General features: G+C 29.6%; 1 protein-coding gene across 2 annotated transcripts in view; it reads right to left on the bottom strand.

Annotated features, from left to right (window-relative positions):
• Positions 1 to 16,966, bottom strand: part of LOC119600880 (xaa-Pro aminopeptidase ApepP) — a 124,010-nt gene that overhangs the window by 78,726 nt on the left and 28,318 nt on the right. For both annotated transcript variants that reach the window (XM_037951446.1, XM_037951448.1), the window contains one exon: positions 2,232 to 2,428. In XM_037951446.1, the coding sequence (XP_037807374.1) occupies positions 2,232 to 2,428 (197 nt within the window). The remainder of the gene's footprint in view (positions 1 to 2,231; positions 2,429 to 16,966) is intronic.

Below are 16,966 nucleotides of genomic sequence, written 5' to 3'. Positions count from 1 at the left end.
AAATTTTGAACTTTATTGTAAAGGAATATATATTATAAAAAATCATTTTGTTACTTAAAATATATTTATAATTCATACACCGGCGTATAGAGAGGCAGATGAAAAAAAATCACCACTACACACACACTATTGGTATTTTTTCAATGAAATTGCACTGAAAAAAATATTTGGCTATTTTAAATTTTGAAGATTAAATTGCACTACTAAAAAATGGGAATATTTATAAACCAAATATAATCAATGGACATAAGAATGATAATTTCTTCACATAGAAAGAACGTTTCAAATTAAAATGTACAAAAAAGTATTAAATAAGAATGATCTTATTTAATTTCATTGTTATGCATTCTAGAAAATGATTTAGGGTGTATGTTGTTTTTGTAAATTATGCTCTTGTTTTTGAAGTTGTGTTTTTGTTTTTTCAAATTGCGTTTGCAATTTATGAAACAAAGCGACATCAACCTATTTTGTTGAATGCTGCCAAGCAACTTAATAAAATATTTGTATTTTTGATGCTCTTCTTGAGAAGTTCGTATGCGATCGTGCTGTATACATGTAAATTGCCGAAAATCTTCGTATTTAGAACAATACTAGCGCCGACGTTTGCTATAATTACTCGAATATTAGTTTTTGCCCTTATAAGATAACGCTAACTCGTTTTCAGATATGGTAAAAAAGTTTGATTTTTTCAAAACACTGTCTATTTGAATAATGCTATATGTAATTAGAGGAATAACAGAAATAAAACAAAAAATTTTATATTAAGTATAAAAAGTTATACTTTAACCCTTTTTGACTATGGAGTAAACTTAAGGTGCACATTTTTAAAAGAAAAATTTTGTTTTTAAAACTGATAATTTACATAATCCTTTTTTACGGTCGATTTTCAATTCAATTCCAGTCATTTCTGGTAAAGATGGCCTACAAATAAATATTATTTCGATATGGTACATTAAGAATTCCCAAATATTGCGAAATTTGACCTTTGAACTCTACAGTTTATGGGTTAAGAATGTCCGATTTTAATAAAACTTCGGATATATATTTTGTATTACACTATGCAACACTATTCCTTCACAAAATGAAAGTATGCCATTAGCGTATTCAAACCCCCGAAGCATTTTTCGCTGCTAGGTCAAACTTTTACGCTATCGCTAATTGAAAGTTATAGTGGGTTAACGGGATTTTTAACTTTAATTAATAGAAACTATTAACGAATGGGGTATCATATGAAAGCTCCTTCGAAGTGCCATTGAATAATATGTAAATCAAGAACATCCATTTCGAAATTTTCGCGGTTTCCGAATAAAAGCATATTTTTTTTGGAAAATTGAAAAAACGGTTTTTAAACGGCTAACTAAATGGCCAAATTAAATTTTTTTTTTTTGGAAATTTTAAACTATAATATTTTTTTAAAAAAGGAAACTTTTGATTTTTTGCACATTTGGAATAAAAAGGTGGGGGAAAATATTTTAATTTGAAAATAATTGCACGTTTTAGAAATGTCAATGACAAATGTAAAAGTTTGATAACTATATTAAATATTTTTGATATAAATTTTGAGACTGTAAAAGAATGGACAAAACGCGAATATAAAAAATAATAAAATACAAGATTCATTTAATCACATAGAAATTAAAAAAATAAAAAATTAAATATTATATATTCCAAAAAAAGTATTTTTTTGTCACATTTTGAATTCATGTGCTGTGGGACACGTTAATGGCCTGGGGAATTCGCAATAACTTATAAAGTTTTCAAGCAATTTTTGTGTTTTATATCTTTTCGAAATGTTTACTCTGTGCACATTACGATTCCTTTACAATAAAGTTTAAAATTTGTTACTAAATGGCCAAATTTGAGCAAAAACTAAAAAAATCTATATTTTCCCCTTGTAAATGCACTTGAAAACTTCAGAGCCGTTGCGGCACCTGTTAACGTTATCCTATCAGCCTAATTTTTGTATGACATAGTTTTACAACCCAAAGAACAATTCTAGAGGGGGGACGGGCAAAATTCGCAACTTCGTTTTTTTAGAGCACTCTAATGTACACATATGTATACTATAAAATTGTAATATAATTATTTATATAACGCAAAATATAAGTCCTATTTGTCAAGTCTCATATAATTTTTATTATATGTGGCATACAGTTACTCCAATAAGCCCTTCAAATACAAAGCGAAGCTCTCTAAAAATAAAAAATGATTTAATTAAAAATAAAACTTACAATATAACTTAACTGCTCTCCAATTGATTGGTATGGATATTTTGTGATTTCGATTCCGTTATTTACTTCGTGTTCGTGGAAATTATAAGGTAATTTTGAATCATCGATAAATAACATTAGTTCAGATTTTGTTATTATCAAATAAGCAAAAAATACAGGATTGTAACTTATGTCCGAACCTCGTAAATTTAGAAACCCTAAAAAGAAAAAAAATTGTCATTACCATTCATTCATTATTAGTATGTAAAGTGGTGCAAAATTGTTCCAAGGCTAAAAAAATATATTTTAAAATCAAAAGAAGTTGTTAGGAAATCAAAATTTATATGAACAAAAGCATATTTTTAAATTTTTTTAACAAAACTAATTCTTTGTTTTAAATATTTTTACAATAAATGTGATTTTTACATACATACATATTTAAAATTTTTTGATATTTATTTAAACAAAATCTAACAAAAAAATACTAGGTTCCATCTCTGAATTTCTATGATATTAAATTTTACAGAGTTTTAGTAATTTTTTAAAAACCACACCACCTACACTACGTGCTGATGATTATAACTTCCAAAATATTGGTCCTATACTGTTATATTTTTATGTCAGTTGTAGTGTTAATAATTTTTGTAAACAAATTAATATGGCAACCACACCATCAAACATCTTTTTACTTTCTTTTATCTTGTAGTTATTTTCGTTATTTTATAAACTGAGCGCCATTTAATAACACCTTTATAAAATGTAGTTTTGAATATTATTTATAAATAGTTATAATAAACAGAAGACCTGCATTATTATTTACATTCGACTACCAAATTACAACAGCATTCAACAATACAATAGTTGGCGACGAGAGTAAAATTGTTATATTGTTATAAAAAAAATAGTTTTTTGTAATTTTTTTTTTTTTTGTATTTAAACAAGTGCAAGCTTAGAAAAAAATCAAGATGGATCCCAGTCAATTTGCAATATTCATGAAGATTTGATAACACAAATATCCAATTTGACTTTGGTGCATCCTCCTCAAGTGCAGTACCGAACAGTAACATCATCAACACAGCATTAGTTCCAAACTTTGAAGCATTTGATACAGCCAAGCAGACGTTCCGTAATTACATACAGCGGTTCACAAATTACGTGAACATGAAGAACGTTGAAAATAATAAGGAATATCAGAGTGAGGGACAATCGGTGGCAGATTTTGTCGCAGTACTTCGTGCCGATATCATCGATTGTGAGTTTGTGTCAGATTGTGAGTGCAAAAGTTCAATTCCTGATGTGTTTTTAAGAGCACAATTTATCAGTGGCATTAATGACAACGGCATTCGTGAACAGCTACAAATCAAATGTAACTAAATTTGAAAAAATTGCTTAGAAATAGAAATTGTGATCGTTACTATGCAAATATTTCGATAGAAGGAAAAACTGTAAAATTTGAAGTAGACTCAGGCTCTGGATATTCATTTTTACCCCGAAGTATGTTCACAGAACTGAGTTTGTCTAACGTAATAACCATAACTAATATCGTGTTCCGTTCCTACACACAAAATACGTTTACTCCAGATGGCAAGGTACATGTACATTCATGTAAATTCAATAACAATTCTATAACTGATGACCTTTATGTGGTACCGGACGGCTCTAATAGGAAGGACATAGAAGATTTAATGGCCAAATTTGCGTTAGTTTTTGAGCAGAAAATTGGACGTATTCCTAACTACAAAATTTCGTTACAATTGCGTGAAAATTCCACACATATCTACACAAAAGAGCACCAAATTTCGTATGCATTAACAGAACGAGTTAATAAGGAGCTTGACGAATTGGAAAAAGGTGGGATCATCGCCAAAGTTGCCAATAGTGACTGGGGTTCACCCCTAGGAGTTATTCCAAAAGCGTGCGACTTTGCGTAGACTATAAGGTGGGCGTAAATCAAAGGTTAGTAAGTGCACACTATCTAATACAAAAATAGATCAAATATTCAATAGCCTGAAGGATTCAAAATATTAATTGATCTTTACAAAGCCTATTTACACGTCCCAGTCGATGAGCTTTCATCCGAAATTCAAACTATTTCAACTCATCGAGGCACCTTTAGGATGAATCGCCTTTCATTTGGCATTAAAACAGCGCCTGCTGAATTTAATAGAATCATAGATCAAATATTACGTGAAGTTCCGAAGACATATTTTGATGATATTGTGGTTCATGGTGAATATTTAGCTGAGTGCAAAGCCAATTTAAAGTCTAGTTTGACCCAATCAAAAAAGTACGACCTTCATTTAAACCTTTCAAAATGTACATTCTACAAGGAAGAAATCGATTTCTTGGGTCATATTGTGCAGTACAAAAAGAAGTCTGTTTCTAAAATAAAGGCTATTGTTGAGATGCCCCAACCAAAATGTGTGGAAGATGTCCGCCGATTTCTTGGCACGGTGACCTATTATTCTAGATTTATACCCAACGCCTCCAAATAACAACACAGTTACGACTTTTGTTACGTAAAAATGTATGTTTTAAATGGAATTCTAGCTGCCAAAAGTCATTCAAAGTGCTGAAAAAGGAAATTGCTAGTGACCTTGTGTTAATGCCATTCAATCCTGAGTTAAAAGTTATGCTTGCATGCGACGCTAGTCCCACAGGGAAAGCGGGCGTTTTGTCACATGTAGCTTTTGGTACGGAAAGGCCGATTGCCTTCTCATCGAGATCATTAACACCAGCAGAACAGAATTATTCTCAACTTGACCGAGGCTTTAGCGATTGTGTTTTCTGTTCAACATTTTCATGAATACCTTTATGGTAGACTTTTTAAGCTTGTAACTGCCAACCATCCATTATCCCGTATTTTCCACCAAAATTCTAAATTACCACAAATGACATCATCGAGGCTTCATAGGTATGCTGCATTTTTGACTGGCTATAATTACGAAGTTACTACGAAGAAAAGTGAGGAAAACATAAATGCTGATTGCCTATCAAGAGCCCCTTTAACCAGAAGTATGGATCACATAAATTTTACAGACGATGAAGTGCACACTATTTGTAATTCAACCTTGTTTCAAATAAGTTCATTACAAATAGAGATTCACAGCTTGCAAATTACGCCATTCAAATGTTGCCGATACGGAATATACTATTAATTCTGATATTTTATTTAAAGGTAAAAGGGTTATGGTTCCAACTTCACTTCAACAAGCTGTACTTAATGAACTTCATTATACTCACATTGGTATAACTAAAATTAAACAACTGGCGAGAAGGTACGTATTCTGGTCCTCAATAAATAAAGATGTTGAAAATTTCGTCCGTTCGTGTGCTGCTTGTGCCTCTGTACAGAATAATCCACCAAAAGCTATTTTACATCCTTGGGATGAATCACAAGAAAATTGGCAGCGTATTCACATTGACTATGCAGGACCTTACCAAGGGTATCAATTTCTAGTAGTCATTGATTCCAAATCAAAATGGGCAGAAGTTGGCGTATGCTCCTCCGCAGCAACATCTTCTTCAACCATTGGAATGTTATTAAACATTTTCGCCAGAAACGGATATCCAGATATTATGGTATCGGATAATGCAACCGTCTTTAAAAGTGACGAATTTGCAAAATTTTGTCGGAATTCTGGCATTTTTAAAAAATTTATTGCCCCTGGACATCCAGCAACAAACGGTTTGGCCGAAAGGAATATACAGACTCTTAAGAGGCGCATAGCGGCCATGTCTGACGATTTATCGCCCATTCCCAAAAAGATTCGTGAGATACTTTTTAGATACAGAGCAACACCGCTGCGAATGGAAAAGCACCCTTTGAGCAGTATCTAGGAAGGCAGATTAGAATACAACTTGATGCCTTAAAAACTTTAAAATCCTACAAAACTTCAAATTCAGGTAACTAGTTCGACAGCTAGGTGAGGGAGATCGTGTTCAAGCCAGATATAACGTCGTAAATAAGCCTTCATGGAGAATTGGTACCATCATTAAAAAACTTGGTTACCTACATTGTTCATCTTGATAATGGGTTCGTATTTAAGCGCCACATAAACCAATTACGCCTTACTAACATACAAACACCTGACACAAAAACATGTTTGAATCCCGATACAACCACCGCAAGATCAGCAACCATCTAGTTCAAGCCGACATACATCTAGTCGACAACGGAAACCCCCCGGTCATTATAGTGATTATTACCGACACTGATTCCAGATGCGAAATTATAAATGTTCCTTTTAACTAAATATACACTAAATATAATTAGTGTAGATTATCATATGGTCGGCCATGTCCGACTATACTTTCTTGTTTTAATTCGAACATGTTCGTTCTGTTAAAGTGGTACATACATAGCGGCAGCTCTGTCATCGAGAACCTATATATTTGTTGTCAAAAACTTAAGTTCTAAATATCTATAAATATATATTTAAATACGATAAAAGAAAAATGATATATGCAGAATATTTAAAACTAAAATATTCGCAGTGGCTGAGGCAGCAAGGCTAATATCTATGAGACCAATATTTACATGCGATATTACGATTTACACGGATTGAATCTGTAGTGAATACCGGGTCATAATAACATACATGGAAACGAAATCGCGGATGAACTGGCAAGAGCCATAGCAAACATGGACAGGAAGTTTTTCCTGGCCTTGACTTCGTATATAGAAATATAAGAGAAATTTTTAAATCAAATCGGATACACTCTGGGAAAGTGCAAACAGACGAGGACTCTTTGGAGACCAGAAGTAGAATTACACTGAAAAAATAGTGCAACGAGGAGGAAGATACATTCCACTTTTTCTGCCAATGCGTTGCATTATCATATTATCGCTTTAAATGCTTTGAGAGTCTTGAGGAACTGAGAGGAATCAGTCCAATGAAGATAATAAAGTAATAGCTTTCTAACGTGCCATTACGACAGTGGAGACTATGGCATCGTACAATCCTAACACTGAGGACATTCTATGAATTTAGTCTTGTAAACAAACACAAATTGTGTGGTCCTCCCTAAACCTTAAAGTCCAAACACATAATTAGTTTCGATAAAATACTCAAATTATCGTTCAAAACATATTGGATACAAGCAAAGCTTGGAAAGAATGAATTCCATTCTTTAAAATCATTCTTTGAATTTAAATTCTAAAGCTTAATTCCTTGGCTTTATAGTTCATTGAATTAATTCCTGCGAGAATTTATTCTTTATAGGAATGAATTCAATTGAATGATCATTTTTATTTGTTTAAAATCTTCTATTACAAATTGAATGAAAGAAAAATATGTTTAATTAAATTTTTAATATAAAGAATGCTTTTGAACTATACAACAAAACTTTCATTCAATCTACAGTGAATCAACTAAGTTTTTTGCATACCTTTTTTAAAGAGAATTTAGTTTTTTGTTCATAAATAAAATTTGAAAAAAAAAAGATAAAAAGTAAATGTATGTTTTCCAATTAAAAATAGAGATTGTATTAAATGGGAAAACCAAGAAAAAATATTAAAATACAAACTTTTGTGCATTTGTTGTTGCATTTTATTATTTTACATCAGAATTTGAAGGTCAATAAAGTATTTTGCATATTAAGAATTCCAGTTAATTTCGTTGGGGTTTTCAAATAAGTTTTTAATTACTCGTTGGAATTTATTGTTTTATTGTTAAAAGGACATGTGTTAAGTATTTTTCAATTGCAATATGCAAAAATCATATCCTCTTTGTGTAAAACTGTGAAGTTATTTGAGTTAAAAATGACTAAAGGAAAATAATGAGGCAATTCCAATATAAAATATTAGTTTAGATTTTTAGAATAAGTGTAAATCAATGAAATGCAATTATGAGATGTTTAACCAATATCATTAACAAATATAAAATAGAGCAATTGATGAAATTACCAAAAAACTGAATGGTCTTTCAAATCTTAAACTGCCATAGGGGAGCGGCTTGTATCCAAGGAAAACCAGTGAACTCCTCATTTATCTTCTCCAAAGTCCATATACGAACTAGGAAGAACACTATGTTTAAATTTAGACCTCTAAACAGAACTTAGGTTGCTTGGAACCAATATAAAGTGAACTTTCGCGTAGTTCAGGGAAAATACTTAATTTAGATATTTACAAATAGAGGTGGTTATCATCACCTAAGGTCCAAAAAAAACTATATTTTTCAGCTAATACAAACAGTTATATATATTTAGAACCCATATAAAATAAAGCATTCAAAATATGAGGAAGAAAATCAAGATTTTAGCATTTAATAGTTCTATAGTGGTATACGGTAATACCCCCATACTTAGAGTAGCTAGGATGGAACTTAGTGTTAGCTTTACTGAGTAATAATTAATGTTATACAATTCTAAATAAAATTCACACAGTACTCCCCAAATAGATGGGGTTTCCGTAATGTAGTTTTTGTTTATCAATACAAAATGACCAAAAACCCAGATTATTTTGTTATATATATATATATATATATATATAAACCTTTTTTCTAGGTCCAAATCCATTGATTTTCTAGTATATCATGTTTCCAATTTAAAATTACTTCTTATTTTCGAAATAAAATCAAAGAAACGATAGATTTCTTGTTATGTCAAATATTGATAAATTCTTATAGGTATATAGGATAATAAATCGGTTGAGAAATGTCCAAATTTAGTCATAACTACTAAATATCTAAAAATTGTTATTTTAATATATAGAAGTAATTAAAATGTAAAATTTTATAAAATAATTCAGCAATATTTTAAAAGTTGAAAATTTTATTTAAATTCAATTTGTAAGAGATTGAATTTAAACAAAATTTTCATTATTCACAGGGAATTTAAAAATCAATAAGAATTGTTGAAATTTATGTTATACCCCATTTACACATACATATACGAAATCTAGTAGATTTCATTTAAAATTTTTTTGCAAATCTAGACCGTTTACACTTACTTTTCTTGACATTTAGGAAGATTTCATTTTTTCTAATATTTCTCGAAAAAGTGTGTAATATGAAAAACTAGAAGGAAAAATTGGATATTTTTTAAATTTTATTTATAATAAAAAATAGATATTTAAATATAACATTAACTTTTATTTTAGATTCACTTTTCATTCATGTTTTTCAATTTATAAAATTTTGTCGACATTTAAAGTTTGTTTTCTTTTTCTCTTTTTTCTTATGTAGCATCGTTTTAGTATTATTAACGGAAAAACAGAGTTGCATCACTAAAAACTATTCGATTTTGAGTAGATTTTAATGTATGGGAAATCTAGTTAAAATCAACTAAATTTGGCTCGAAATCTCATAAGTACTAGATTTCGTGTATGTGTAAATAGGGTATTAATTCAATTTGAACCAGATTGAATTCAAACAAAATTAAATAATTCAATACAGGGAAAGTTTCAGCATAAATAATATGAACTGCTTTCATTGACTAAAGTTAATAATATTTAAGAATAAGTTCCTAAATTGTATCGTTTTTATTTTTTTTAACATAATCTAGAAGTAGTATTTATAAACCGGGTTAAAATAAAATCATTTTTAGTACAAAATTGTATGTTTTCTCTGAATTTTTATTGTGATTCGCATTTTCAAAAATTTTGGATAGATAATTCTAAAAATTATTTTCAGTTTGTGTATATGAAAACATACCTAGGTAGGTAGGTTGATAGGAGGATGTATACTACATCAAATCCGAAGAAATACACATAGGCCACTATCGGGCCTGTTGTGCGCTCCTTATAATGAAAAAAAAATTATTTTCAGTTTGTGTATATGAAAACAGACCCAAGATTGTTAAACAAAAATTAGGAAAGTTAAACGTATGTATATTATGTATATAAAATGGAGATTGACAATTTCAGACAATCAGGGAATCAGTAAAATGTTGGCATTAAAACAAATAAAAAATTAACTATTTATACTTGATAGTCCTGGACATACCATTTTTATACCCTACTCCACTATAGTGGGGAGGGTATTATGCTTTTGTGCTGATGTTCGTAACACTCAAAAATATTGATCCTAAAGTATACCAATCGGCTCAGAATAACTTCCTGAGTCGATTAAGCTATGTCCGTCCGTCTGTCTGTATGTCGGTCTGTGTCTCCATGTAAACCTTGTGCGCACGCTACAGGTCGCAAATCTTAGGATAATTTGATGAAATTTTGCGCGTACGCTTCATTTAGCTCAAGGACAAACATTACTGAAAATGGTTGAATCACATATAATACTCGTAATTGGTGTAGGGTATCATATGGTCGGCCACGCCCGACTATAGTTTTTTACTTGTTTATTGATGTAGATGCATTATATATTCAAAGGTCAATTTATCCCTCCTATGACAACTTCCATATACCTAACGAATCAATAATATCTTCAGATATGTAAAAGTTTGTTTTCTTATGATTTATTATGTACGTCTTATTATCTAATTCATACTATTTCGCAAAATGACATTTTTCAACTAAATATTAAAATATTTTAAAGATTTCCAAACATTTCGGTTAACCGGGTTTTTTATACTTTTTCCAAAAGTCGGTTTTTTAGAAGCCTTGACTTAAAATATTTTAAATTTATTTTTATACCCTCCACCACCATCAGTGGTGATAGAGGGTATATATAACTTTGTCATTCCGTGTGTAACACCAAGAAATATTCATCTGAGACCCAACAAAGTATATATATTCTGGGTCCTTATCAAATTCTGAGTCGATTTAGCTATGTCCGTCTGTCCGTCTGTCTGTGTAAAACACGCTCACGATAAAACGAAGCAATAGAGCTTAACCAAATTCACCCAAAATGTTCTTCATTTTCCTAAGTTGTTTGGTATTGCAAATGGGCAAAATCGGTTCACACCGGGAAAAGTTATGAATCAAAATTTAAAACAACCTCGGAAAAAAATAAGCATTTTTTACACATTCTGATGTAATTTTCTCGAAAACTATGCAAGATAATTCCATGGAAATCACCATACATTCGTTTCTGCACAAGTTCTTGATCCCTGCTAAAAATTGCCAGAATCGGTCCACAATTTCATATACCTCCCATACAAAAGTACATATTCCCGGAAAATGGGTTTTTTGTTAATAACTTCTGCCACAATGTCGATATCTTCACAAAATTTTACAAATTAAAATCTTATGTCAATAGAATTCTTTCAGAGAATTTTTTGGATCGGTCCATAATTGGACATAGCTCCCATACAAGGTCCCCTCCCGAAAATCACTTAAACGCGCATAACTCATTACTAAATTAAGATATCCATATAAAATTTTATATAAGTATTGCCCATATGCATAGAAATATTACTGTGAAAGTTTTTTCCGATCGGTCCATAATTGGTCATAGCTCCCATACAAGGTCCCCTCCCGAAAATCACTTAAACGCGCATAACTCAGTACTAAATTAAGATATCCATATAAAATTTGGTATAAGTATTACTCATATGCACAGAAATATTACTGTGAAAATTTTTTTCGATCGGTCCATAATTGGTCATAGCTCCCATACAAGATCCCCTCCCGAAAATCACTTAAACGTACATAACTCATTACTAAATTAAGATATCCATATAAAGTTTGGCAGAAATATTGCTCATATACAGAGAAATATTACTGTGAAATTGTTCTCCTATCGATCCATAATTGATCATAGCTCCCATACAAGGTCCCTTTCAGAAAAACACTTAAAGGCACATAACTCATTACCAAATAATTATATAAATAAATACTATTTTTGTTCATAAATACTATTTTGTAATGCAAAAAGCACTTAATGTTATTTCAAAAATTTTTCACGATCGGTCTATATTTGGTCATATCTCTCATACTAGGTCCTGCCCCTAAAAGCGCTTTAACCGTATTTAACTATTTGCATTATCAATTTGTGTAGAACAAAATTATATATATGTATGTAAGTATTTTTAAAATCCTTAAATCTTTCACACACATGCATACATGCAAATACGAGATATCGCTAAAGCATATCTTAGGGCGCTATAAAAATTTAAATGAAAGTGGCGTTTCTAATGTTCAATAAATCTTGGAATTGTAGTAGATTTAAGCTGTTTAAATCTTGGGATTTTTCTATTTAAGACATGAGAAAACTTATTTCTACAAATATTTTATTAATTAGAAATGTATTAATACAAAAGTTGCTGGTGGAGGGTATTTAAGATTCGGCTCGGCCGAATATAGCACTCTAACTTGTTATTTCTCTATTTGTTAAAATTTGTCTGTTAAAATTTTTAGATTAAAATCGATGAAATTTGCGTGCCTTTTTGAAGAATGGATCTTTAACTATGTTTGCTAATGATTTCCTGTTTTAGATTTTATTTTTCAACATTTAAATTTCAATTTTTTATTATACAAAATTCGCTAATAAAGGATTATTATCGACTAAATATGGAAACAGAATAGTAAATAATGGAGTTTTATGCAATTATTTCATGAATATCGTTGAAAAAAGTAAAAATTCAAAAAAATTCCGTCATGTGCAAGTTCATACATTTTATGAATTTTTAATATTCTGAATGAAAATGGTTTGGGAATAAAGTCATGTTCGATTCATACAATTTATTACAAAATTCATTCCAGTTATGAATTAATTTTTTCTGTGTATTCTGAATGAAAATGGTTTGGAAAAAAGTCGTGTTCGATTCATACAATTTATTACAAAATTAATTCCAGTTATGTATTATTTTTTCTGTGTAGGAATTTAACATTCTATAGGCATTAATTCATTAGAGAATTAATTCAACTTCATCGAAAGCTTTAAGAATTAATTCTAGGAATTAAAGCAAAGGGAATGAGTTTAAAGAATTGTTAATTCTTTAAAATATAAATCAATTAAAAAAAAGAATTAGGGAATGAATTCTTTTAGTGCTTTGGATACAAGTAACATGTTAAATACACTGAAAATAATCAATGCCTAATATACGAAATGTTTCGAGGTTTCGCACCACGAAATTCTTTCGTAATATATACGAAATAATTTAGTATAATGCATAATTTTATATAACTTTAGAAAAAAAAATTATTTTACGATTTTTTTTAAACGACATACAGTGTCTCACATAAGTATTCGAATTTAGGTGTACTTTTGAAAGAAACATAATTTAATAATATTTATTGTGTGTATAATTAATAATTAAATGTGATATATTGTCTAGAGAGTCCTAAGGTTTAATATCACAATCCTTAAAATTTGGATAAATTATATTTACTTAAATAAATTTAACTTTTTTAAAAAAAAGTCCATAAGTCCATAAAATTACCTCACAAAAGTATTCGATTTTTCCTGTATTTCATATTTGACCATATTTTACGAAACACAAAAATTAGAATCGAATGGTCTTTTTGCTTAAAATTGTTTTAAGGGGTTACTATCAACCGAAAGGATATATTTTTGGCCCATTTGGCCCACAATTTTGGGGCATTTGTACCATCTTTTCATATAATATCATTAAAATTACGATTTTTGACAATATTTGTCATTTTTTCCTTTTTTCCATTAATTAATATTGGGATTTAATAGATTCCTTGAAGTATCTAAAAATAATAATTTTTGTTATAAGGATCTGTACTTAAACATTCCAAGATATATTTTTAGTACCGTTCTTCTATTTCCAATTGAATTATCTGGATCTTAAGTCCCTTTTCGTACCACTAGGATCGATATTTTCCGACAAAGTTGGCTAGTATATATTAATGTAGATATTAGCACTAATATATTTTAAATTTTCAAGACATCGCACAGTAGGAAATGGTAGAATAGAAGCTGATCATAAATACTTTTTATAAAATGTTAAATTTTGACATAATATTTTATTCATAGTAAAGCTAAGATATTGTGTAATATAATATAAAAATATTCGAGAAATCCAACTGGCATAACTATCCTAAAATATTGTTCAAATGTGAAGGATTTCAAATACAATATTTTTGTACTTTAAAATAGCCATTTTTAAGGTCATTATTTTCGATGATATAGCATTTATCGAAAAATATTTTAATTAACATTAGATAGAGTATTTTGTTTAGATATTTATTAAGTCATAATCTTTAAAAAGATTATAAACTGCTCTTAATATTTGCATATTTTCTATTTAATGTTTTATTTATGTAGTATTAAGTTTTTGGTGGAGTATACGTTTTAAGCTCCCCTTGCCTCCGCGTTAAAATTATTATAAAATGAAAGCTTAATGTATTGTGTATTAAATTTAATGAATTTAATTTGCGGCGGTCTGCAGCTGCAGTCAGGGGAAATAAAAATCCTTTAGAATTCACAAATTTATTTTTAAAATTTAATATATATTGTATTTTATATATATCTATGGTATTTTAGTCCCATTTAATAAACCAATTCAGGAGAATGTTTCTTTAGTATGCAAATGTGCAATATCGGTCCACGTTTTCTCATAGTCCCCTTACAAGTGCCTCCCCGGAAAACAGTTTTAACACTCATAACTGGTTTAGAAATACCAGTATAGCTTTGAAATTCCACATAAACAAGTTTTATATGAAGCAAAATCTCTCTACCAAATTTTACGAGGATCACGCCATAATTAATCCTACCCCCCATATAAAGTCCCCTTTATAAAATGACTTTAACGCTCATTATTAGCTTAAAAATAGGAGTACAGCGACGAAATTCGACATAAACAAGATTTATACGAGCCAAAATTTGTCTACAAAATTTTAAGAGGATCGGTAGATATTTGACCCTACCCTCTCAGGAAAACTTTTTTGAAATAAAAAAAAGACATTCATCACGATATACTGAAGCTTTTTAAAGAACCTGAACATATCAATTATCTCAATGAGAAATAAATTTAAAAAAGTATACATACCCAGCAAAAACTCGGTAATGCTTGTACTTACATAACCACTTACTTATTAATGACTACTACTTACAGCCTGCATTACTTTTAAGTATATTTATAATGACTTACATATAGTCATATAATTAAATACTTTATTTTGAGTTTTTCAACACACAGAAAGCTTTTCTGTGAAAACAAATATTGGACACACAATAAAATAACTAAGCATTGGTGTTGTAAGACAGCGAACTAAAAAACAAGAAGTCCGACCCATATTCTGTGTGAACAATTCTATTGTTTTTAAAACAAAACAACTTTTTATCTCTTTATTTATAAGTACTTATATAAGTAGTGATTTGTAAGAGAGCGTGGTAAGTACTCGCCTTCAATGTCATGACCGTGTTAAAATAATGAGTTAAATTGATATTGAATAAGTAGTGAAAAGCGTATTTATTAGCTTTTAACTCATTATTTTTCAATATAAGTTTTTGCTGAGTATTGGTAGGTTTTTATTTATTCACAATTAATTTATATGTATAAATTATATTTATATAAAACTTATTCCTATATAAGTAGTTAATAATATCAATTGTTCATTAATTCATTACATTCGAAAAGAAATATTACCACAAAAGTTGTGTTCAAACTGTTGCAATAAAAATATTCAATTTCAAACATTTCATTTCAAACAAGCAACCATTGAATTTTTGAAGCTCATATTAATATATTGATCAGAAAAATTGTCAAAATTATTGGTGTCAAATTTTAGTCATTTATCTCTTACAGATAAAAAGTTACAGATTTATGATCAGAAAACGAAAAAATTTCCCACTGTGCATCGTAGCGGTATACAACTCCAAAACATGCCTTAACAAAACGTCATCCTATACCGCAAATTTCAGTTTTTACTACACATAACATTCACGATTATGTTGCCCATTACAACAACACTGTATGTCCAAAATTTTGGGTTTATTTTGATCATAGTAGATAATATTTAAACAGATATCAATATTTTTGAGTTAGACCATAATGATATGGTGACATTCAGCCTGGAGGCCATTGGTTATAAAAAGAATGATTCCACTATATTGAATGGCATTTCTTCGAGGCATGCTTTGGAGTTGTACACTTCCACAATATATTGAAAACTTAAAATGTATAACAGCTGATATCTAAAATAATATATAGAAGACCAGTTTCCCCGAAAATTTTTGACTTGAGATCCAATAAATTGAATTAGCGATAGAAGAATGATTCCAATAATATATCTTAAAACGTTTAAATACAGATTCTTGCAACAAAAAATATTATTTTAGATACCCCAAGGGTTATATTAAATCCCAATAACAAATTTTGGTTTTATCTCTGGGAAAAAGGAGAAAAAAATACAAATATTGCCAAAAATCGCCATTTTAATGATATTACAAGAAAAGATGGTACAAATGCCCCAAAATTGTGGACCAAATGGGCCAAAAATATATCCATTCGGTTGATAATTACCCCTTAAAACAATTTTTAGCAAAAAAAAACCATTCGATTCTAATTTTTGTGTTTCGTATAATATAGTCAAATATGAAATACAAGAAAAATCGTATACTTTTGTAAGGTAATTTAATGGACTTTTTTTAAAAAAAGCTAAATTAATTTAAGTAAATTTGAATTTTTAGCGTTTTGAAGTTTTAAAAGCGTGATATCAAATCTAAGGACTGTCTAGACCATTGGCGGCCAAACATGCCCCTGCGGGCATTGTGTTATTCTCACTCATACAAATTCAATACGAATGTTCTCAGCAACAAAACAAACTATACACAAAACAAAAACAATTTAATTTAGTTGCTCTCTTTATGAAATGATACACAAAGAATATTTTCAAAAGCCGCTACAAATAAATGTTTGTATAAATACTTTTGATAGATAGATTTATT

Source organism: Lucilia sericata, unplaced genomic scaffold, assembly GCF_015586225.1.
Source record: "Lucilia sericata isolate MDLA Ls3-8-SP2 unplaced genomic scaffold, ASM1558622v1 Contig000125F_arrow, whole genome shotgun sequence".
In the NCBI taxonomy this organism is placed as follows: Eukaryota; Metazoa; Arthropoda; class Insecta; order Diptera; family Calliphoridae; genus Lucilia; species Lucilia sericata.
This window is presented reverse-complemented; position numbering and strand designations above follow the sequence as displayed.